Source organism: Lagopus muta, chromosome W (assembly GCF_023343835.1).
Source record: "Lagopus muta isolate bLagMut1 chromosome W, bLagMut1 primary, whole genome shotgun sequence".
Classification (NCBI taxonomy): Eukaryota; Metazoa; Chordata; class Aves; order Galliformes; family Phasianidae; genus Lagopus; species Lagopus muta.
The window spans coordinates 3865305-3889935 of record NC_064471.1 but is presented as its reverse complement, the minus strand read 5'-3'; the positions used below and the strand labels follow the sequence as shown (position 1 = coordinate 3889935).

The window sequence follows — 24631 nt, the reverse complement described above, 5'->3', positions numbered from 1 at the left end:
TCCAACCCCTCTGCCAAAGCAGGTTCCCTACCGTAGGTTGCACAGGTAGGCATCCAGGCAGGTCTTGAACATCTCCAGAGAAGGAGACTCCACCACCTCCCTGGGCAGCCTGTTCCAGTGCTCCGTCACCCTCACTGTAAAGAAGTTCTTGCGCATGTTTGTGCGGAACTTCCTATGCTGCAGTTTCCAGCTGTTTCCCCTTGTCCTGTCTCCACTCACCACTGAAAAGAGTCCGGCCTTGCCATTCTGCTCCCCACACCTTAGATATTTATAGACCTGGATCAGGTCCCCTCTCAGTCTTCTTTTCTCAAGGCAGAACAGACCCAGTTCACTAAGCCTTTCTTCATAGGGGAGATGCTCCAGGCCCTTCTCCATCTTCGTGGCCCTCTGCTGGACTCTTTCCAAGAGATCCCTGTCTTTTTTGTACTGGGGAGCCCAGAACTGGACGCAGTACTCCAGATGAGGTCTTACCAGGGCAGAGTAGAGGGGGAGGATCACCTCCTTTGACCTGCTGGCCACGCTCTTTTTAATGCACCCCAGTAAGCCATTGGCCTTTTTGGCCACAAGGGTGCACTGCTGGCTCATGGCCAACCTGTCATCCACCAGGACACCCAGGTCCCTTTCCGCAGAGCTCCCCTCCAGCAGCTCATCCCCCAACCTGTACTGGTGCATGGAATTATTCCTCCCCAGATGCAAGACTCTACACTTGCTCAGAAGGAGATGTTTTAAGGATCCCAAGGGGTATCAATGGGCCTTTGGAATAGCTGCTATGGACACAGACAACATTAAGCAGCTGTCTGTTTTGCCTGGCCTGTCAGAAGATTCATTGGTTGGGGGGTTGCTATGAGTAAGAGAGCAACAGGTACCAATTGCTACAAAAACAATGCACAGACAGCAGTACCTCACAAACAGGGATGCCTTGCTCCCCATCCGTAAGTTGATTCGTCAAGGAGAGTCAGGGAGTGATCAGCAAAACTCACCTTTTAACAGCCCCATATGGCCAGTGCATAAAGCCAGTGGAGAATGGAGGCTGACGATTCAGTAACACGACCCACTACGCACGCGCAACAGTGGAGTGTCTGCATGCTTTGGGGTATAATGAATATGTGCTGCTGTGCTGCTATGCACTGAGCGCTGCTGTGCTGGACATGTTAGAACTCCAGTATGAATTGGAGTCAAAAGCAGCCAAGTGGTATGGAACTATTTGCCCCAGGGATGGAAACATAGCCCAAACATTTGTCGTGGGTTAATAAAAACTGCACTGGAACAGGGAGGTGCTCCTGACCACTGGCAGTATATTGATGACGTTATTATGTGGGGTAATGCAGCTTGTGCTGGATGCCCTCTATAGACAACTGGAAGAAAGGGAGGTTATCAGGAGTAATCAGTACGGGTTCACCAGGGGGAAATCGTGCTTGACCAATCTGGTGGCCTTCTATGATGTTGTCTCTGGCTGGGTGGATGGGCAGAGAGCAGTGGATGTAGTCTACCTTGATTTCAGCAAGGCTTTTGATACTGTCCCCCACAGCATCCTTACAACAAAGCTGAGCAAGTGTGGGATCGAGGAGTGGACAGGGATTTGGGTTGAAAACAGGCTAACTGGCAGAGCGCAGAGGGTCGTCGTTGGTGGTGCAGAGTCTGGTTGGAAGCCTGTAACTAGCGGTGTTCCTCAGGGATCGGTGCTGGGTCCGGTCTTGTTCATCATCTTCATTAATGACCTTGATGAGGGGATAGTGGCCACCCTCAGCAAGTTTGCTGATGATACGAAGTTGGGAGGATTGGCTGACACGCCTGAAGGCTGTGCTGCCATTCAACAAGACCTGGACAGGCTGGAGAGCTGGGCAGAAAAAAACCAGATGAAGTTTGTCACGGAGTTGACCAGATCAATCAATGTCCGTGACAGGGGCGACAGGCCTCTGCCCTTCCCCCCCACCCCAGTCCCACAAAAAGTGGGAAGGAAGGAAGGAAAGAAAAGAACAGCAGCAACAATCTATGGAGGAAAACTTATTTTACTATAATATCGGAATACAAGATAACACAATATATACAATTTAATTGAAATTGAGATGAATAAATCAGACAAGATGAGAGAGAGAGTTCCCGGGACCGAGTCAAACCTGAAAAGCTTGGAACGGCTAGGAAAGCACCTTCCAGCACCCACTGCAAGGAAGCAAGAGAGCGCCCCCCCCACCCGGAAGGGCCAGATCCCGTGACTTCTGTAATGTACAGGGATAGGTACCTAGGATTGGGGCAGTGATACTTTAATGCCCTGTACACTACATGATGTTTTGATGTGGAATACTGAAACCCAGAAACAAAAAAAAACATAGAACCATGGCATTGCACCCCTTATTCTACATCGTTACATCATGCTTAATATATATATACATGTATACAAACAAACAAAAAATGATTAAAATTCATTACACACATATGGCTATATACATATACATGGAATTACTAACTGCACTCCCCCAGCATCAAGTTTCCCTGTGGTACACATTGGACATCCCCATTCTTCTGCATTACCCACCGAGTGGATCCTGGTCCCTGGGCAAAAACTGTACCACGGAGAGGTTTGCCCTTTCCAGAAGCTGGAAGAACCCAAACTGCCTTTCCTAACATGTTCTTTACATGTACAACGGGGACTTTATCTCCCTCTACAGTGTCATGGTTCTATGTTTTTGTTTTTGTTTGTTTGTTTGTTTGTTTTTGTTTTTGGATTTCAGTATGTAGGGAACTGGATTGGTTAGGACCATCACGACTGATAGATCCTCTGGTGTTGACTAACCAGGTGGCTTCTGCCAAATTCTTCTCCCAGTGCTTAAATGTTCCGCCACCCAGTGCTTTTAGCATCATTTTTAACAATCCATTGTTGCGTTCAATTTTACCAGAGGCTGGTGCATGATAGGGAATATGGTAAATCCACTCAGTGCCATGATCTTTGGCCCAAGTATTTACAAGAGAATTTTTGAAATGAGTCCCATTATCTGACTCAATCCTTTCTGGGGTGCCATGTCACCACAGGACTTGTTTCTCGAGACCCAGTATGGTGTTTCGGGCGGTAGCATGGGGTACTGCATATGTTTCAAGCCACCCAGTGGTTGCCTCCACCAAAGTAAGCACATAATGCTTACCATTGTGAGATCGTGGCAAGGTGATAGAATCAACCTGCCATGCCTCCCCATAATTGTACTTTTGCCATCGCCCTTCCTCCCACAGAGGTTTCATCCTCTTGGCTTGTTTGATGATGGCACATGTTTCACAGTTATGAATAACCTGTGCAATGGCATCCATAGTTAAGTCCACCCCTCGGTCTCTAGCCCATTTGTATGTTGCATCTCTCCCTTGATGACCTGAGGTCTCATGGGCCCACCGAGCCAGAAATAATTCACCCTTGTTCTGCCAGTCCAGGTCTATTTGAGCCACCTTAACTTTGGCAGCTCGGTCTACCTGTTGGTTATTTTGCTGTTCTTCAGTAGCCCGACTCTTGGGCACATGAGCATCTACATGGCGCACCTTCACAACCATACTCTTTGTTCGGGCAACAATGTCTTTCCACAGTTCAGCAGCCCAAATAGGTTTACCCCTTCTTTGCCAGTTATTTTGCTCCCACTGCTGTAACCACCCCCATAAGGCATTTGCCACCATCCATGAGTCAATGTAAAGGTAGAGCATTGGCCACCTCTCCCGTTCAGCAACATCTAAGGCCAGTTGGACAGCCTTTACCTCTGCACATTGCCTTGATTCTCCTTTCCCTTCAGTGGCCTCTGCAACTTGTCGTGTGGGGCTCCACACAGCAGATTTCCATCTGCGATGCTTTCCCACAATACGACACGATCCATCTGTGAACAGAGCATATTTCTTCTCATTCCCCGGTAGTTCATTGTATGGTGGGGCCTCTTTAGCACGTGATACTTCTTCTCCTGGTGATGTTCCAAACTTTTTACCTTCAGGCCAGTCCATGATGACCTCTAGGATTCCTGGATGGCTGAGGTTCCAATGGCTTACAATGAGGCTGTAGTTTGGAACGTGCATTCTCCAAAAGCCCACTGCACCCAGAAAAGATTGTCTCTCTTTTGCTAGTGGGTGGAGACATAGCAGTGATTTTGTCGATCACATCTGTCGGGATGTGACAATGGCCATCTTGCCACTTTATACCTAGGAACTGAATCTCCTGGGCAGGTCCTTTCACTTTGCTTCGCCTAATAGCAAAACCAGCACTCAGAAGAATTTGGATTATTCGCTCTCCTTTTGTAAAGACTCCTTCTGCTGTATCGCCCCACACAATGATATCATCAATGTACTGCAGGTGCTCAGGAGCACCTCCCTGTTCCAATACAGTTTGGATCAACCCATGGCAAATGCTCGGGCTGTGTTTCCACCCCTGGGGCGAACGGTTCCAGATATACTGAACACCCCTCCATGTGAAAGCAAACTGTGGCTTACATTCTTTGGCCAAAGGGATGGAAAAGAAGGCAGTAGCAATGTCAGTGGTGGCATACCATTTCGCTGCTTTTGACTCCAGTTCATACTGGAGTTCTAACATGTCCGGCACAGCAGCACTCAGTGGGGGTGTGACTTCATTCAGGCCACGGTAGTCCACCATCAGCCTCCATTCTCCACTGGCTTTACGCACTGGCCATATGGGGCTGTTAAAAGGTGAGTGAGTTTTGCTGATCACTCCCTGGCTCTCTAGTTGACGAATCAACTCCTGAATGGGGAGCAAAGAATCCCTGCTGGTGCGGTACTGACGCCTGTACAGCGTTTTTGTGGCAATCGGTACTTGTTGCTCTTTTACTCGCAGCAGCCCCACAACAGACGGATCTTCTGACAGGCCAGGCAAAACAGACAGCTGCTTAACACCTTCTGTGTCCACAGCAGCTATTCCAAAGGCCCATCGATACCCTTTGGGATCCTTAAAATATCCCCTTCTGAGATAATCAATACCTAGTATACATGGAGCCCCTGGGCCCGTCACAATAGGATGTTTCTGCCAGTCCTTACCAGTGAGGCTTATCTCAGCCTCCAACACAGTCAATTCTTGAGAGCCCCCAGTCACTCCAGAAATATGGATTGATTCTGTCCCTTCATGACTCGAGGGCATCAGAGTGCACTGTGCACCAGTGTCCACCAGTGCCTTATATTTCAGTGGCTCTGATGTGCCAGGCCATCGAATCCACACAGTCCAATATACTCTACTATCCCTTTCCCCCCCCCGACTGAGGGCAGGGCCCCTCTATTCATTACCTGTGGTAACTGGAGCAACTGCACTGGTGGTTGATCTGCTTTGTAATTCTTTCACCTGTGCTCGTAGTACAGCAGTAGGTTCACGGTGCCACTTCCTCATGTCTTCTCCATGGTCACGTACGTAATACCATAAGACAATTCGCGGTGTATTATCCCTTAAGCTGGAGAGCGTTTGCCTCTAACAGCTGAGACTTTTGATGGTGCACGTGAGACAGAACGTTCATCGTATTTAGTTAGGTGGGCTCACATAAATTGCATCATCTCCTTCATGTCCTTCATCTCCTTCATTAGACTCTTTTGATTATCCTGATCTTCATCAAGCGTCTCTGATACTGCTACAGGTTTGTCATGACTAATTAGTTGAGATTAGTTGAGACACTTGTTCTCGCACTTCATCAGTTGGTCCGTCATTTGTGAGAGCGGCAACAGCAGCATGAGTGGGGGGTAGCAATTGTTCATAGTTTTGGAGTGTAAGAATTCATAAACTAAGGATGTTCTTTTTTGTTCCTTGTATCTGTCACACGCTGACATTAGTGTAGCGGCATATTTGTCCGGTTCTGTTGTCACGAGTTTCCCCCATACCTCAGGCATCATCCTCACTTTTTCAGGGTGGCGGTCTTGGTGTGGGTGGTTAGGAACAAAGTTAGAGTCATACAACATTTCCACCACGCCTATTTCCCTCAAATACTGGATACCCTTTTCAACTGTATCCCATTTCGTCATCGCAATCTTCAAGCTGCTTTTGAAGGGATACTTTCCCTTCACGGCTATTAACACTCGTTCCCAGAGGGAGGCAGCCTCATCCGAACATCGACTAATTCCTCTATCAATAGCTGGATCTCTGGCAATGGCACCTAGTTGGCGAGCTTCATTACCATCCAGAGACAAGCTATGGGCCCCACTGTCCCAACAGCGAACCAACCAGGAAACAAGAGTTTCATTCGGGCGCCGTGTAAACTCCTTTCTTGAACCTTGGATTTCAGTCATCTTTAGAGGCCGGCAAGTAGTAATAGAGACTTCCTCTTCATCACTCTCTTCTGCATGTGTCTTGTTTATCCTTTTGCCTGTTGCAGTGGTGGTGGTTCTGAGGAGGGCCCCTCACCTGGATCTTCCTCCACCTCCTCCTCTTCTCTCTTTCATTCAAGACGTGAAGACACTCATTTCCATTTCTTGTCCTCCACAGGAGCAACTGGTATTGTTACTGGTGTCTCCTGTGATTGATTAGATTTGACTTGGGGATTTTCCCCTTTGGCTTGAACCTCAGCTCGGAAACTCTCTCTCTCCAGAATGGTATTATATAGGGCACGGTAAGCACAAGCCAAACCCCAAATAAGTTGTACTTCCTTAGATTTATGTAAGCCGCATCGTCCCTGACTCAAATACTGGCTTAGTTTCTCGGGATCCTACAGGTGTTCAAGAGTAAAATCCCATGACACTGCGGGTCCCCATGCTTCTAAGACCTTTCCTAAACCTCTCCATATTCCCTGCCAATCATCATTCTCTGGTTTTGGAAGACACTCCTTCCTCTTATTATTCACAATTATGAATACAATTATGAATGCAATCAGAGAACTTAATGACACGCACACCAACATGAGTATTAATTCAAGATTCATAAAACGTTTGACATACCGAGAAGAAAACCCGGAGACTGGTCTGAACATCGTGTTGTTTGTAAAATTAGCTATTCCATTTGGGATGTAGCTGTTTGTGAAATTAGGCATTCCTTCTGGGATGTAAATGTCAAAGTTCAAATCATACCACATTGCATATAGGTAAAATATAGGTGTCTCCATCAGTGTCATTAGGTACCTATATATGGTTGCAATTCCACAACACATAATTGTGAGCTGGATTATTGGCCATTAGGTTGTGAATAACACCCTTGTTTTTAATCCTTTACCCAGCACCCCCACGATAACGAGTGGGTTCATCGCTGGTGTCTGCTAAAAAGGAGTTAATGAACTGAAGCCAACAAGAGGAGGGAAAAAAAAAAAAAAAGAAAAAAAGGCACTACCCAGACTAAGTAGTGCTCAAAGTTTACAAATATCCCAGAACACTGGCAGTACACCTAATCTTTCAAGGTCAGGTTTTCCAGCACAGAAACCTGAACTACCGATAATGCTCCCTAACGAAGCTCTCTAAGAGCAGAGAGAAAAAGAGATTCGCTCTAAAAGCTAAAAAGTAGCGAGCCCCACGTTGGGCGCCAAAAATCTGTCACGGAGTTGACCAGATCAATCTATGTCCGAGACAGGGGCGACAGGCCTCTGCCCTCCCCCCCACCCCAGTCCCACAAAATGGGAAGGAAGGAAGGGAGGAAAAGAGCAGCGGCAACAATCTATGGAGGAAAACTTATTTTACTATAATATCGGAATACAAGATAACACAATAGATACAATTTAATTGGAATTGAGATTAATAAATCAGACAAGATGAGAGAGAGAGTTCCCGGGACCGATTCAAACCTGAAAAGCATGAAATGGCCAGGAAAGCACCCTCCAGCACCCACTGCAAGGAAGCAAGAGAGAGGCCCCCAACCGGAAGGACCAGATCCCGTGACTTCTGTAATGTACAGGGATAGGTACCTAGGATTGGGGCAGTGACACTTTAATGCCCCGTACACTACAAGATGTTTTGATGTGGAATACTGAAACCATCTTGCATCTGGGGAGGAATAATTCCATGCACCAGTGCAGGTTGGGGGATGACCTGCTGGAGGGGAGCTCTGCGGAGAGGGACCTGGGTGTCCTGGTGGACGACAGGTTGGCCATGAGCCAGCAGTGTGCCCTTGTGGCCAAGAGGGCCAATGGCATTCTGGGATGCATTAAAAAGAGTGTGGCTAGCAGGTCAAGGGAGGTGATCCTCCCCCTCTACTCTCCCCTGATAAGACCTCATCTGGAGTACTGCGTCCAGTTCTGGGCTCCCCAGTACAAAAAAGACAGGGATCTCTTGGAAAGAGTCCAGTAGAGGGCCACAAAGATGGTGAAGGGCCTGGAGCATCTCTCCTATGAAGAAAGGCTGAGTGAACTGGGTCTGTTCTGCCTTGAGAAAAGAAGACTGAGAGGGGACCTGATCCAGATCTGTAAGTATCTAAGGTGTGAGGGGGCAGAATGGCGAGGCCGGACTCTTTTCAGTGGTGAGTGGAGACAGGACAAGGGGAAATGGCCGGAAACTGCAGCATAGGAAGTTCCGCACAAATGTGCAAAGGAACTTCTTTCCAGTGAGGTGACGGAGCGCTGGAATAGGCTGCCCAGGGAGGTGGTGGAGTCTCCTTCTCTGGAGATGTTCAAGACCTGCCTGGATGCCGACCTGTGCAACCTGGTGTAGGGAACCTGCTTTGGCAGGGGGGTTGGACTCGATGATCTCTGGAGCTCCCTTCCAACCCCTACAATTCTGTGATTCTGTGATAACTGGCAAAGAAGGGGTAAACCTATTTGGGCTGCTGAACTGTGGAAAGACATTGCTGCCAAATAAAAGATATGGTCATAAAGGTGTGTCATGTAGATGCTCATGTGCCCAACAGTCAGGCTACTGAAAAACAGCAAAATAACAATCAGGTAGTTCAAGCTGCCAAAATTGAGGTGGCTCAAATACACCTGGACTGGCAGAACAAGGGTGAATTATTTCTGGCTCGGTGGGCCCATGAGACCTCAGGTCATCAAGGGAGAGATGCAACATACAAATGGGCTAGAGACCGAGGGGTGGACTTAACTGTGGATGCTATTGCACAGGTGATTCATGACTGTGACCCATACGCCACAATTAAACAAGCCAAGAGGATGAAACCTCTCTGGCAGGAAGGGCGATGGCAAAAGTATAAATATGGGAGGCATGGCAGGCTGATTATATCACCTTGCCACAATCTCACAGTGGTGTTATGTGCTTACTATGGTGGAGGCAACCACTGGGTGGCTTGAAACATTTGCAGTACCCCATGCTACCACCCGAAACACCATACTGGGTCTCGAGAAACAAGTCCTGTGGAGACATGGCACCCCAGAAAGAATTGCGTCAGATAATGGGACTCATTTCAAAAATTCTCATGTAAATACTTGGAGCATAGATCATGGCATTGAGTGGATTTATCATAACCCGTATCATGCATCAACTTCTGGAAAAATCTAACACCACAATGGGTTTGTGAAAAACCATGTTGAAAGCAGTGGGTGGAGGATCATTTAAGCATTGGGGAAACATTTGGCAAAAGCCACCTGGTTGGTCAACACTCGAGGATCTACCAATTGCCATGGTCCTACCCAATCCAACTCCCTAAATAATGTAGAGGGAGATAAGGTCCCTGTAGTATACATAAAGAACATGTTGGAAAAAGCAGTTTGTATCCTTTCAGCTTATGGAAAGGGCAAACCTCTCCATACAACTATTTTCACCCAGCCTGCACTGTGTTACCCAGGGTTGTGAGAACAGACCAATGAATTTTGAGAACTGGTCAACTCATGAGCCTGAGATTTGGATTTGCCATCTCACAATGGAACTTTACTGCAGTACGTGGATGCTACAGTAACAAAGGACTGTGTACAATGGACTGTGAGCTTGCTGAATTTCTTGATTTAAATGGCTATTAAGTTTCTCAGCAGAAAGCACAACTGATCAAAGAAAAGGAAGCAATTTGCTGAACACCCAGAACGCCAATGCAGAGCTGCCTCCAAGCCAGCAGTGAGCAACTGCATGGAGACTGTCTGTGCAAGTTGGTCAGACCTAAAGGAGGAACTGTTGGACGATGCTGAGGAGTCCTGGATTCATCGACGGAAGCAGTTTTGTGAAGACAAGGAAACCGTAAGGCAGGACATGCAGTAACTGCTACTGACAAGGTAATTGAAGCAAAACCACTACCTGTGGGGACTTCCACTCAGAAGGCTGAGATAATTGCCTTGACAAGAACCTTAAATATATGGACGGATGCTAAATATGCTTTTGGGGTGGTACTCACTCATGGTGCCATCTGGAAAGAGCAAGGATTGCTTACACACAAGGAAAACAAATTCAGCATGATGTAAATCTACCAAAGAACATCATGGCTGTTATACATTGTAAAGGACATCAGAAGAGTGACACTGTACAGGAAACTGGAAATATGATGGTGGATCAGGTGGCAAAACAGGCAGCTGAAGGAAAATAAATTGGAGAATGGCTTTAATTCCCGATGGTAAACTTGAAATACCTGAACCTTAGTCAGAACCTATAAGGTACTCTAGAAAGGATAGGAATCTAATGAATGAAGGGAAGAGAGCAAGCTGACAGATGGGTGCATACCCAGGTGGACACACTGCTGTGCCCGTTAGAACCAAATTCTATAAAATACTAAGGGAACATAATGAAACATGGGGGGGGGTACAGACACCAGAAAGTAACTGTACAATCCTAGTACCAGGAACAGGGTACAAGTGGGGCTTGTTGGAAAGGGAACCTTCCAGGACAACAATCGCAAATTGATTTTTGAAGTGCCAGGAAAAATGAGGGTTTTGATATATGCTAGTTCTAACCAATACCCTTTCAGGGTGACCAGAAGCATTCCCTTGCAGGACCAATAGAGCCAAGGAAGTAAGCAAGGTACTTTTGCAGGAGATTCTTCCAAGGTTTAGGTGTCCTGCAACAATACCCTTCAACCAGGGAACTCTTTTTATTGCAGAGATTGTCCAACAGGTCAGCAAGCATTGGGAATAAATTGGCAATTGCACATAGCACACAGACCACAGGTGAGTGGTCAGGGGGAAAAGATGAACTATCTAATTAAATCACAGGTTGTAAAACTGGGCCAGGAAGCTGGACTATCCTGATCATAGTTGTTGCCTTTGGCTCTCCTTAGTACCAGTACAAAACCTACAGCCAAAGAAGGGTTAAGTCCTTTCAAAATACTGTACAGAAGGCCTATGTTGTACAAAAGGGGATTTCTACCCAAGTAGGGAGCAAAATACTAACTGAGCATGTGATAAGTCTACAGGAATAGCTTTGAGAAATAGAGAAACTGGTTCTAGGAACTAGAGCCCAAGGCCTTGATATGGCTCGATAATATGTGCATAACAAATCTCTTTAAGATTCGCCCCTGGAACCAAGCTGGGTAGGTCTGTTCCAGGTGCTGCTAACATCCCACACAACAGTGAAAGCATTGTGGGTACATCATACTAGAGTTAAGAAGGTCCATCGAACACAATGAGAACTGAAATCAGCTGGACCCTTAAAATTGTGAATCTAAGGACAGAAATGTGGGCTCTTGTAACTGTTAGAAATGCTGATTTGATGAGTGCAGCATTTGATGTAAATACTTATGTATCTCTTGTGGCAAACATCATTACATATCAGTATTGTTTGGTATGTGGGCAAGCTAAGGATTTAAACTTTTCTCTTCTTGTTGTCCCCGACGATTTTAAGGCAAGAAATCAAACTGTTGCAGGGTTTGAGTCACTGTCCTGGTGGGTGATGATCAACAAGAATGTAGATTGGGTTAACTACATCTGTTATAATCAATGGAGATTTACAAATTATACAAAGAGTGCAATAAAGAGAATTGCAGGACAGTTAGATGCCACAAGTAGGGTGGCCTGAGAAAACAGGATCTCCTAAGATATGATAAAAGAGTGTATATGTAACGCTGGGTACCCGTTGTTGCACCTTCATCCCAATAACACAGCTCTGGATGACATCATAACGAAGGCATTGCAAGGGCTTGGTACCACCCTTGTCAATGAAGTGGCAGAAAAATCAGGAATAGATACTTCTGTCACTGGATGGTTGGAGTCCTGGTTTGGTGAATGGAAAGGGGTGACTGTCTCCACATCTACTTCTTTGATAGTAGCAGCAGGAGCCTTGATGGCCACTGGTTGCTGTGTTATGCCCTTTGTGAGGGGACTAGTAGAGTGATTGATAGAGACAGCACTATTGAAGCAAACACTAATGGAGCTATTATATTTGGATAAAATTATGGTATTAGAGGAGATGGGAGATAAGGAAAGTGAAGACGAGGGAGATGTCTATAAAAGTGAACCTTAAGAATTGCAGAAATCAACAATGTATAAAAAAGAAAGAGGGGAGAGTTGCGGGAATCAAATGTTGTTTCTGCATTAGAATTGTATAATATTTTTATTTCATGATCTCCGCTCTCATAGTTCCTTTTGGGAGTCCTTCTACTTAACTTGGGGAAGATCTCTGATAAGTTTACATCACTTATCCTCTAGATGAGCCTTCCCAAGAATGCACACTCTGTACATAGGTGTATAGATGTATATTTTGTCATACACACTGCAAGAATATCCTGCACGAGAGCAAACCGGAGAACAAGCCATGGCATGCCCGAGGAAGGGCCTGAAGAGACATTGGGAAGGCCTGACATCATCCCCCAGTGCTCTTTGTTTAACGATGATGACTTTAAAGAAAATCACCATATCAATAGGACAAGGAGAGCACAGAGACATCTTGGAAACAACAGGATGACCACTGACTGGCACCAGATAACAAATAAATTAACAAGTAAATAGCAAATGTAAACCTCCTGATAAGATTGTGAACCTGGAGTACCCAGCCATTGGGGAAACAGGGGAGGGGGGAGGCAAGGGGGAGAAAACAGGGTATAAAGGCTGTCATGTGTCCATAGGTGGGCTCCTACTTGCAGGACACCCACCACTGCAATCGTGAATAAAATCTGCTTTTTATCAGATACCATCCTGACAAAAATTACTTGGATTATTTCCAACACCTGTCCACTTAAGTACTACAACGTTTGTGAGAGACGGGCTGTTAACAACGAGGTATCAGATGGATTTACTATCAGCAATGAGACAGTTGCTACCATTTATGGAAACACACATGTGGATCAACCAAATCCTTTTATTTGCAGGTTTTCTTATTACAAATGGGAAAATCAAACATTCTAAAGTTTGGCTGTTCTACTAAAGCATTTTGGTTTTACAATACGTTGCAATTTTTACTTCCGAACAAAATAGGCCCAAGAGGATGGAATGGAACAGGAAACCATTGACGGGAAACAATGCTTTTCATCAACTTAAAAATGAAGATGTTGATAATTGCTGAAAATCTATCTATTTCAATCTATTTCAAACAAATCACAGCAAGTAGGAATGTCCATCAAATGCTACATGTATTTCACTGGTCACCTTTGCTGTACATGGCAGCTTCAACAAAATCCAGAAGAATGGAGAACTAGGAGACACCCTAACTATCCCCATCTTCTTACCTTTCACACATTACAGAATTTATTTACTGAAGCTATGCATGCATTGTGAAATTATCTATGTACAATTCATATATGCACCTAATTTAATATTGTGATGCAAAAGAATCATGAGATGTGGTGGGTTAACCTTGGCTACCCATCAAGCCACACACTAACACTCTTCAGCAAGACAAGGGGAAAATTAGAATGAAATAAGGGTAGGGAGATCACTCACCAATTACTGCCATGGGCAAAATAGATTCTGCTTCAGGGAGATCAATTTAATTTATTGCCAGTTGATAACAATAAGGCAGTGAGAACTGAAAATAAAACTAAAGACACCTTCCTCACACTCCCATCCCTCCTACCCAAGTTTAACTTCATTCCTTACTTCCCAACTCTTCCATCTCCTCCCTCCAACTCTGAGAATGGCGGTTGGGGTCAGTTCATAACACTTCATCTCTGCTGTTTCTTCCTCCTCACACTCTTCCCCTTCTCAAATGTGGGTCCTTCCTACAGGATGCAGTTCTTCAAGAACTGCTCCAGTACAGGCTCTTCTCCGTAGGCTGCAGTTCCTGCCAGGAGCCTGCTCCTGCATGGGCAGGTCCCTTTTTGGAGCCAACTGGAACTGGCTCTTACCTAATATGGAGCAGCTTCTGGTCTCTTCTTGATATCAGGTATGGGAAAGAACATATATATGCTTCTGTTAAGCACCACAAGTTTATTTCAATAGCTGATGCTTGGATAACTGCCAACAATCCCTGAAGAGGAATATTGCATGTCAGCAAAAGTGTCTAGTCCAGGATATATCTCCTCCTCCTCTTTGGTCTTGGAACTGAGAAACCATCAGTGCAAAACAGGAATAACAACATCCCTAGATGAGCCATGACCAAATAAGGGAAAAAAGGGAAGCATTCCCCAAGTAACCACCAGGGGTCATGCAAGACCCCCATACAACTCCCTGCAAGTGCAGATGATTGGGGAAAGCAGCCAAAAAGGAATTGGAGTATCATGCTTACTTAACTTTATGAATATGTAGTAGGCATTTCTTCTATATTAACAAGGTGGAATAATGTAATGGTGTATGTATAAAAGAACTTGCATGAGCAGAAGGTGTGCTTGATTTGTGGAAATATTCCACCTGACAATGTCATCTCTAAATATATGTTGTAAGCATGTTTCAGGAGTACATGCTCACTAAGTTTTTGGCAACATTCTCACAGAAGCCATCCATGAAGTCACCCCTTTCCAAAGCCTCATCACATAAACCCAATACAGTACAACTAAGAAAAGAACTACATGTGTAAAAACAAATGCAATATAAACTAGTCAACTCATGCTTGTTTGGAATGACTTGCAACCTAACAATTCTATTGTTTCTGCATTGGTATAAAAAGACAGTTTCTGGACTTGAACATAGAATGAGATGATTACTACAGAGGTTATTTATTACATTCTCCTTTTGGAAAGAATGGCATTTCTCTAGCATCTATTTGCCAAGAAACAAAAAAAAAAAAAAAAAAAAAAAAAAAAAACAAATTCTCCACAGATGCTCAGAAAGTTCAGAAATCTGTGTAAGAAAAAAAAGTAAGGAAATGGTGTAGAAAATTGGCTGTAGTTTTCACAAAACAACATAAGTCATTCTTCAGTCTTCTGGACTAAGCAAATATTGCAAGATTCAAGCTTGAATATTTTCCTAACTCTCCAATGTTATTTATTCTACTAACAGACAGAGAAGTTTATGCAATTTCAGAAGAATCATAAATCAATTTATTTATTTTTCCATATCTCTATATATAAGCTTTACATGTAAATTAACCAAACAAAACCCAATGAGTAAGCCACAGAATATCCTTTGGGGATATATTACATATGGGTGAACACGTATATACATATGCATAATTCTACAGAAAAAAAAAACAGGTAGATGTAAATATATATTTTTAAGAAAAAACTTTACACAAATTACACATAAACACCATAGATGCCTGAGCCAATTATCAAGTGTTGGCTAATACTAAACACATCCTTAACCTTAGTACCTGGAAACTATTTCAAAAAACAAAACAGAAAAAAAACTATACATATATAAACCAGAAACCCATTGAAGAGTGAACTATTAAAATTTCAGTTTTAACAAAATGAAACAACTAATCTTTAATGAAAAATGATTCTGTGTGAAACTGGTCACAAGAAGCTGCTTGAAAATATTGAAAACTGAAGATTAAATTAGAATCCAAATCATTGTAAGAACTGGACTAACATATCAAAACACTGACTGGGTACGAGTGCTCTAGCAAACATTGGTTTCTATACAATAATTAATAAAACTCTATAAAAGGTACACATTAAAAAGTTATTATTGTAATGGTTTTATGACGTTTGGTTGTCAGTATTCCACATCATAACATCATGTAGAGCACTGGGAGTTAAAGAGTTACCAGGTCTGGGTACCTGTCCTGGAAGAGAACAACTACTACATTCCCCAGAAGACCGTTCACTGTTCTGTTATCATTTCTGCTCAGGGGGAACAGATATAAGGCCTTGGTAGGTCACCTGACATCCCTCTTTTCCAAAGTCAGGCTCTCCTCCCTGCTGCTCAACCTGACTGCAAATCTCACTTCAGCGTTATGGTAAGGCCTTCAGTTCTCAGACACTCTCTCTCATTATATTTGTTTTATTGGCTTCAATTCTAATAACGTTGTGTTATGGTGTGTTATCTTGCATTCCGATACCATATTTAGTAAATTGTTTGTTTCTCCTCAGATTGTTGCTGCTGTTTTTGGATTATTTAGGGTCCCCTGTTTCCCCTTTCTGGAGGCGTGGATTCACAAATCCCTCTGCTAGTCATGGAACCAGGCCAAACCACCCTGTAAATCGCTGACAATTATTTAAACAACACTATTAGCTACCTTAGAATTAAATACAAAACAAATTCTTGACCTTTTACAACAGAAGAGGAAAATTATCTACATAGAAAATAAAATACTCTTTACCTACCTTAGGTTTTCTTGTACTTTTCTTTAAAGTTTTTGCTAATAGATATTGCCCAGACTACTTCAAGTAACATTTCAGTAAATAGGCTATTCACTAACAAAATACCCTAGAAGTCAATACTGGGTCCAGTTCTGTTCAACATCTTCATTAACAATCTAGATGAGGGCAGAGCGTACCCTTGGCAAGTTTGCTGATAACACAAAACTAGGAGCTGACAGAACCCTCACGCAGTTCAACAACAGTAGTGCCAAGTCCTGCATCTGGGGAGTGAAAGGTGAAAAGGGGCCCCATAAGTGAAAGTAAAGAGCAAGGAGAAGGTTTCACAGTAACTGAGAATAGGGGGTAGAGGGGGATAGTTAGAGATAGTTTATAGAAGCAGGAATGTAGAGCTTGTTAGAAAAATAAGGGATGGCAGACACTGGGTCTGGAACAGCGAGGGGGATGAAGGCCATGCTGATAAGGTTTGAGAACTGCCCAGAGACATCTGGCAGGGAGGTGATGAGATTTCCACAGGGCAAGAGGAAACCAGTTTGGGGGGGTGCCCCCCTTTTTGGTCAGAAGTTTACAGTGGAAAAAGGTCAGATGCCTTCGCGAAGAAGACAACAAATCTTCATCCCATTATATCTGTAGCACCATTCCCACTATATCATCGCCCTATATCTGTAGCACCATTTTTCTAGATGGTATGCAAGCTTGAAGGAATTCACAGATCACAGAATCACCCGGGTTGGAAGGGACCCCAAGGATCATGTAGTTCCAACCCCCCTGCCTAGCAGGGCCACCAAACATACACATAGGATAGAATTATCCCCCTTGCACCAGGGCTTTTGTGCAATAGCCAATAAAACATACCTTCTCTATATCTATCTATCCTTACAGGCTATAGGGTTTGATTTCCACACATCAGGGAGAAATAACCCCAAGGTATCAGTACATGCTGGGGGGCACCCAGCTAGAAAGCAGCCTGGCAGAAAAGGACCTAAGGGTCTTGATGGACCCTTTGTTGAGCGTGAGCCAGCAACATCCCCTTGCAGGAAAGGCAGCAAGAAATATCCCAGGCTGCATTAGAAAGTGTCACCAGCAGGTCAAGGGAGATGACCCTTTTTCCCACTACTCAGGTCTGGTGAGGCTACACCTGGAGTCCTGTGCCCAATTCTGGGCTGCTCATTACAGATGAGACATGGGCATATGAAAAGAGAGTCCAGCACAGGGCCAAAAAGATGATCAAGGGACTGGCACATTTCTCCTATGAGAAAAGGCTGAGAGCTATCATGTGAATTATAAGACAATATTCTGACAACAAAATCTACTCACATTTGTGGAAGCAGTAACAATTATTTTGTACAGAATAGGTGATCATTCATAAATAACTATTCCACTTACAGTTTATGCCCTCCTTACAATTGCAATGGTTTCTGAAATCATGGAAATACCTGAAATAATGTATAAGTTAACTCTGACACTGGAGCTATAGGAATTTAAAATGAAACCTGAAGTTTATCTCAAAACCCTAAATTATCCACTACAGTTACTATATCTTCAACAATAATTTCTTTCTAAATATCAATGTTTTATTTAGGGAAATAAGGTTCTTGCTTGAGGGTTATTCTCTGCTCCAATACAAGCCTTGCAACATTTTAATGTAAACATGTAGACTTGCTATATTTAGCTAGCTAAGGCTATGTTTACAGTATTCACTAATTACATCAAGTCTATATAATAATTCCTGATCTTTTATTTTGCAAAATATAGACACAGAACTGCCATGCCCCTAGTGCAAGTTTCTTTATGATAACAGCACATGAGGAATGCTAATTAACCTAATGAAAAGATAAGTATAAGACAAACTTTGATGAAAGTTTAGGGGTTTTTTCCAACTCCTTCTTCTATTCAAACATTGTCTACTTAAAAACAAATTCTAAGAATTTAACTGAGAAGCAAAGCAACAAAGTCAGGCATTACTTACAAAAATATCCTCTCTATACTAATACTTTAAAATATATAAAACAGTTATCATGCTATGAAATTTGTTTCAAGGCTGCTTGAATTTAAAAGAAAAACAAAGACCCAAAACAAGTATACTACATTGTTTTTTATCTGAAATGAGAAAGCTAAAATTTAATTTTCTTTGTTAAAAAAAACTCACAATATAAAATGATTATGCAGTATAAGAAATCTTTTTTTAACTGTAGATAGCATTTCAGCTAGTTTATCTTTTAAAAATTAAAGTTTATTACTCTTCCGAAAAAGATTACCATGCTTCCAGAGATTGGAAAAGATAGTTAAATCACATTCAGGACAGCTCATTCCTTTTGGTTATTTGTTGTATTAGTATTAAACGCTAAAAAAAGTTAACTAGCGTAAATCAATCTTTACTGAAGCTGACTCCAGTTAGTTGCAGAGTGTCACCTTTAAATTGTACATTCTATATTGTTACTGCTCTAGCTTAGAGCAAAGAGGGCAGGCAATAGCTCCTCAAGATATAGGCACACATCTATTACACCCACATTCACCCACTGCCAGTTGATAAAACAGTACGTAGCCAACAGATGAATGGGACACGCTTCAAAGCAACAAATAAGCAGGACTGACTTTCTGTGGAGCCTGCTGCATACACAAGTCAAACAGGATCCTGAAACAAAGCTGAGCCAGGCCACAAATTAATCTAAAATGAAAAACTATGTCTGAAGCCATCCTCCAAGGTTTGGTACTTCTTACACACAAAACTCTCCTGTCTAAATTCCACAATCAGAGCGAGGGGAGGGCACAAAACTTCTACAAGACTTCCACAGAACTTTGGCACATACTTTCAAGTGGAAAAAGATAGGATCCCGCTGCTTTGCTCTCACACTCGGGGAAAGCGCCCAGGTGTGATGGGCGCCCGGCAGGGCACCACAGAGTTACTACTCACTGGTTCGTTGGGGGAGCGTTGAGCGGGATGGCCACCTCCTCCTCTTCGTACTCCGGCCCATCCAGTGAGTCGCTTTCCTCCACAGTCCCCAGCACCCCCGCCAAGGAAGGTGGCTGTGACGGCAGCAGAGAGAAAGGGACGGTACCAGGCTCAGGAAACGTCCCTCCGGTTACCTTCAGTCCCTGTCCAGTCGTCACGGCACTGCTGCTTCCAGACGCCAGAGGAGCAGGCCCTGAGCTGAGCTCCAGAAGCTCAAGGGTCGAGCACAAAGCCGGACCGCCAGCGCCTGGGTTGTCCCCACCAGAGCCCGCCAGTAAGTGGCCCTGTGACACCAGTTCCTTGCTCCGACATAGGACGGAGTAGCGCCCCAGCTCAGCTCCGCCGAAGGCTCCCGCTATCCTAGCAGAGGTAACCGAAACCTCTTCCTCACGCTCGGCCGCCATCATGCTGCTGAGCCTCGCCCCGTCCTAACCCCCTCCCCCCCGCCGCCGAAGAGGTGGTGACAAAGAATCTCAGACTTCCTCCCACGTCTGTGGGGAGCGGAGCCAAGAGAAGGGGAGCGTTTCCCCGACAGAGACTGGCTCTGAACAAGATTCGTCTGAACATTCAAGTCTGATCAACAAAACCACAACCCTACTGCCTCGTCCCCCTATAAAAGATATAATTTCACACTCTGACCCTACTCCTCTCGGGAGCCAAAGAGCGCGCATGACGGTATAGGTGGAGCAAGGAAGAGGGAGGAAGCTAGGCGACAGGAAAGAGTAGATGGGCAAGCTGCACTTGCGCGCTCACTAGGGCACGCTGCGCATGCGGGGCAGCTCGTGGAGTGCTCGGTTGTAGGGGACAGATTTTCGGCTCTTGCCTGCGGGACGTGAAGGACGCAGGGACAAGAGTGAAGTATAAGGACCTACCTCATTATACCGTAAATCGGTAGATCAGGAAATTCTTAAGACTCAAGTTGGAGTGTTAGAAAGCAGGCATTCTTTATTATCACCTCTGGATGCATGGGGGTTAGCTCCTCCTATCATGTATGTCTTGCACAAAAGATCTACAGCTTATATACGTTTCTTGTGTTACCTCTGGGAAACTTCTGCATCTGTATGTTACATATTCAGTAACTGATTCCAAGCAGAACCTATTTCCTTGGTACAAAGATTCAACAGAGCTTCCTTATCTCCTAGGTCCAGAGACACAGCCCTTTCTGTTATCTAAACAAATTACAACTTGTATCACTTATTTCCCCCTCTTCACTATTGTGGAAAAAAATAATATTTTCACAGCAAACAAATGGAAAAAGGTAGATCTTCCTGGATTGTGCCAAAATTTCCTCTTTTGCTAGAGTTACAGTGTCAAAGTTTAGAACAACTGTGAGAGACTTTTAGACTACCAAAGCATGAATCAGGAAATTCACACATAGTGCTGTAGGGAAAGCAAGGTGGCCCATGGGTTGTCTCAGCTTAATTGAAGGAAAAAAAAAAAAACAAAACAGTCTAGCGAGGTACTGCAGTGTGGATGCTGCAAGTGTGGCACACCGGCAGATTGTGTTAGGGGAGGTGAGCAAGTTCCACAGGATTATTTTTTACAAGATAAATACTATTATTATAAAAAATAAAGATTAATATTATAAATAATATTTATCTTGTAAGAGTTGCAACTATATTGCTACTAAAAATGTATTTAATCTGCACATTCCTGAAATTGTAGCATTTTTTTAATTATTATTTGAGCCCATTAACTCTCACACCCAAGGTTATTTTTTTCATTAATAATTCTACTAACTTCAGTGGGTTTACTTGTCTCAAGTTCCCGGAAAGCATCTAAACATTCAGTTGTTCAAAGCTTTTTATTACCCAAACACATTAAGTGAATTTCTCCTGTGGCTGCTAACAGAAACTAATACTACCACTTTCACAGCTTTTTAGCCAGTACCTTTTTATGTGCTGAAATGAAGTTTCATATCTTGACTTCTAAAAGCAAAAATTACTTCTAGTTACACCCCCTAATATCAGTGCAATTATACTGTATTTGTGCCGATGTCAGTGAAAGCAGAATCAGGCTTAAGTCTTCATAGAATGGTTTAGGTTGGAAGGGACCTTTAATATCATCTAGATCCAACTCCCCTGCTGTAGGCAGGGATACCTCCCACCAGACCAGGTTGCTCACTACCCCATCCAGCCTGGCTTTGAACACCTCTAGAGTAGGGGACATCCACAACCTTGCTGGGCAACCTGTTCCAGTGTCTCACCACCCTCACAGTAAAAGAACTTCTTCCTAATATCTAGTCTAAATCTACCTTCTGACAGTTTAAAACCATTTCCCCTTCTGTCACTACATGCTCTTCTAAAAAGTCCCTCCCCAGCTTTCATGTAGGCCCCTTCAGGCACTGGCAGGCTGCTATAAGCTTTTCCCGCAGCCTTCTCTTCTCCAAGCTGAAGATCCCCACCCCTCTCATCCTGCCCTCGTAGGGGAGGTGCTCCAGCCCCCTGATCATCTTTGTGGCCCTCCTCTGGACCCGCTCCAGCAGCTCAATGTCAGTTTAGATGATTCTAACACATTTATACCCTGCTGTTTTTCTCTTTAAGTTGCATCTTCTACGGTACTCTCTTCTGACTTTGATTACTGCATTACTATGTTTCAGTATTATATATGTAATCTCAAATAATCTTGTAGCTTATTGTCTTCACAATCTTTCCCATAGATACAGCATACTGTTGTTTGCCTTCCCTCACAGATTAAATGAAATTATTTTAGCACAATCTTGTTACTTATGTAGAAATGATATTCCTATACGTACATATAAAATCAGTTTAATGAACTTGTCACTCCCCTCCCTTTCATTTGCATGAAAGTGGTTGTCTAAACCTTGGTAGGAATGTAAGTGCTTATTTGCTATTAATATAAATCAGCAAGCTTCTTCTTGTTGAAAAAGCCAGTACAACATTGGTTTATTCAGGAGAAAAAAGTAAAGGTGAGGATCTGATTTTGGTAAGCAAACTATTATTGCTTAATGAATTAAGGATTATATATATATGACAAAAGTTTCCAGATTTTTAAAATAAACAATTTTAAATATTACAAAGGATCAATGCTATCCATTTGAACAAGAAAATGGAAAATATCTCACTGGAAAAGAGAAAAGGAAAAAAATTATGCTGTTAATAGGTTTCCCTATTTTTTGCAAACATTTCAATTAAAGGAAAAACCACAATTCCTTTCCAAAATACATTTTCAGTATATAGAATCATAAAATCCTCAGAGTTGGAAGGGAGCTCTGAAGGCAGTTGTCGACAGTTTATGGGCTGGTTTGGTCCAGTTCTGCGAATAGCGGGACAGAGGGAGATCTTCTACAGATCAACGCCTCCAGAAAGGGGAAAGAGGGGAACCTAAATAGTTAAAAACAGTGGCAACAATCTGAGGAGAAACAAACTAATTTACTAAATATGGTATCAGAATGTAAGATAACACACTATAATACAATATAATTAGAATTGAAGCTAATAAATCAAATACAATGAGAGAAAGAGTGTCCAAAAAAGCTGAAGGCCTTATACTAATGGCATGCAGTTGGGACAAGCAGCAGTGAGAGAGCCTGACAGAAAAGAGGGACATCAGGTGACCTACTGAGGCCATATATGTGTTCCCTCTGAGCAGAAATGATAACAACACAGCAAACAGTCTTCTGGGGAATGTAGTTGTTCTTCTCTTCTGGACAGGCGTCCAGAACTGGAGCATTAACTCTTTAACTCCCAGCACACTACATGATGTTATGATGTGGAATACCGATAACCAAAAATCATAAAACCATAACAGCCATGTAGTCCAACTCCCCTGCAATGAACAGAGATACCACAACTAGATCAGGCTGCCCATGGCCTGGTCCAGCTGTGCCCTTGAAAGTCTCCAGGGACAGGGCATCCACTACATCTCTAGGCAACCTGTGCCAGTGCCTCACCACCCTCATTATAAAAGATTTTTTCCATATATCCAACCTAAATCTCCCCTCTTTGAGCTTGAAGCCATTTCCCCTTGTTCTATCACCACAGACCCTGCTAAAGTCTGTCCCCTTCTTTCCTGCAGCTCCGCTTCAGATACTGACAGGCCTCTCTCAGGTCACCTTGCAGCCTTCTCTTCTCCATGCTGCACAGCCCCAGCTCTCAGCCTGTCCTCATAGGAGAGGTGTTCCATCCCTGGGGTCATTTTTGTGGCTCTCCTCTGGACATGCTCCAAAACCTCCACGTCTCTCCTGCACTGAGCACTCCCCATCTGGACACAGCACTCCAGGTGAGGTCTCACAGCTCAGAGCAGAGGGATGGATCCCCCCCTCGCCCTGCTGGCCACGCTGCTTTGGATGCAACCCAGGACACGGTTGGCTTTCTGGGCTGTGAGGGGACACTGTTTTCCCATGTCCAGCTGCTGCCATCCACCAGTACCCCCAAGTCCTTTTTGGTGGGGCTGCACTCAATCCTTTCTTCCCCCAGCTTGGGTTGGTAGTAGATGTTGCCTCAACCCAGGTGCAGACCTAGCACTTGGATTTGCTGAACCTCATGAGGTTCACCTGGGCCCACTGCTCAAGCCTGTCTAGGTCCCTCTGGATGGCATCCTATCTCTCTGGTGTGTCACAGCACCCCACAGCTTAGTGTCATCAGCAAACTTGCTGAGGGTGCACTCAACCTCACTGTTAATGTCACCAATGAAGATCTTAAAGATTACCGGTCCCAGCACCGACCCCTGGGGGACACCACTCGTCACCGATCTCCATCCAGACATGGAGCCATTGACCACCACTCTCTGGACTCAATCCTGCAGCCAGTTTTTCATCCATTGAACAGTCCACCCATCAAATCTACAACTTTCCTATTTGGAGAAAAGGATGTAGTGGGGGGCCATGTCAAAGGCCTTATTGAAGACCAGATAGATGACATCACTGGCTCTTCCCTTGTCCATTGATGCAGTGACACCATCATAAAAGACCACGTCATGGTTTTGTTTTTTGGTTTTCAGTATTCCACATCAAAACATCATGTAGTGCACTGGGAGTTAGTGTTAATGCCCCAATTCTGGGTACCTATCCTTATACATTGCAGAAGTCATGGGGTCTGGCCCTTCCTGGTTGGGCAGTCTCTTACTGCCTTGCAGTGGGTGCTGGAGGGTGCTTTCCTAGCCGTACCAAACTTTTCAGGTTTGATTCGGTCTCAGGAACTCTCTCTCTCCTAATTTATTTTGATTGATTAGTCCAATACCATAATCGGTAAAATAAGTTTTCCTCCACAGACTGTTGCCGCTGTTTT

At 43.9% G+C, this 24631-nt stretch overlaps 2 protein-coding genes across 14 annotated transcripts in view; one reads left to right on the top strand and one right to left on the bottom strand.

Annotated features, from left to right (window-relative positions):
- The window catches only part of LOC125686409 (ras GTPase-activating protein 1-like), a 259593-nt gene extending 239532 nt beyond the window's left edge, over nucleotides 1-20061 (bottom strand). For all 13 annotated transcript variants that reach the window (XR_007373789.1, XR_007373787.1, XR_007373788.1 and 10 more), the window contains exon 1: nucleotides 19344-20061. Coding sequence is in view for 10 of the 13 variants with exons in the window: in XM_048930352.1 (XP_048786309.1) it covers nucleotides 19344-19789 (446 nt within the window). In the remaining 3 variants the exon portion in view is untranslated. The remainder of the gene's footprint in view (nucleotides 1-19343) is intronic.
- Nucleotides 1-24631, top strand: part of LOC125686442 (uncharacterized) — a 161036-nt gene that overhangs the window by 69231 nt on the left and 67174 nt on the right. The gene's annotated exons all lie outside the window — the stretch shown is intronic.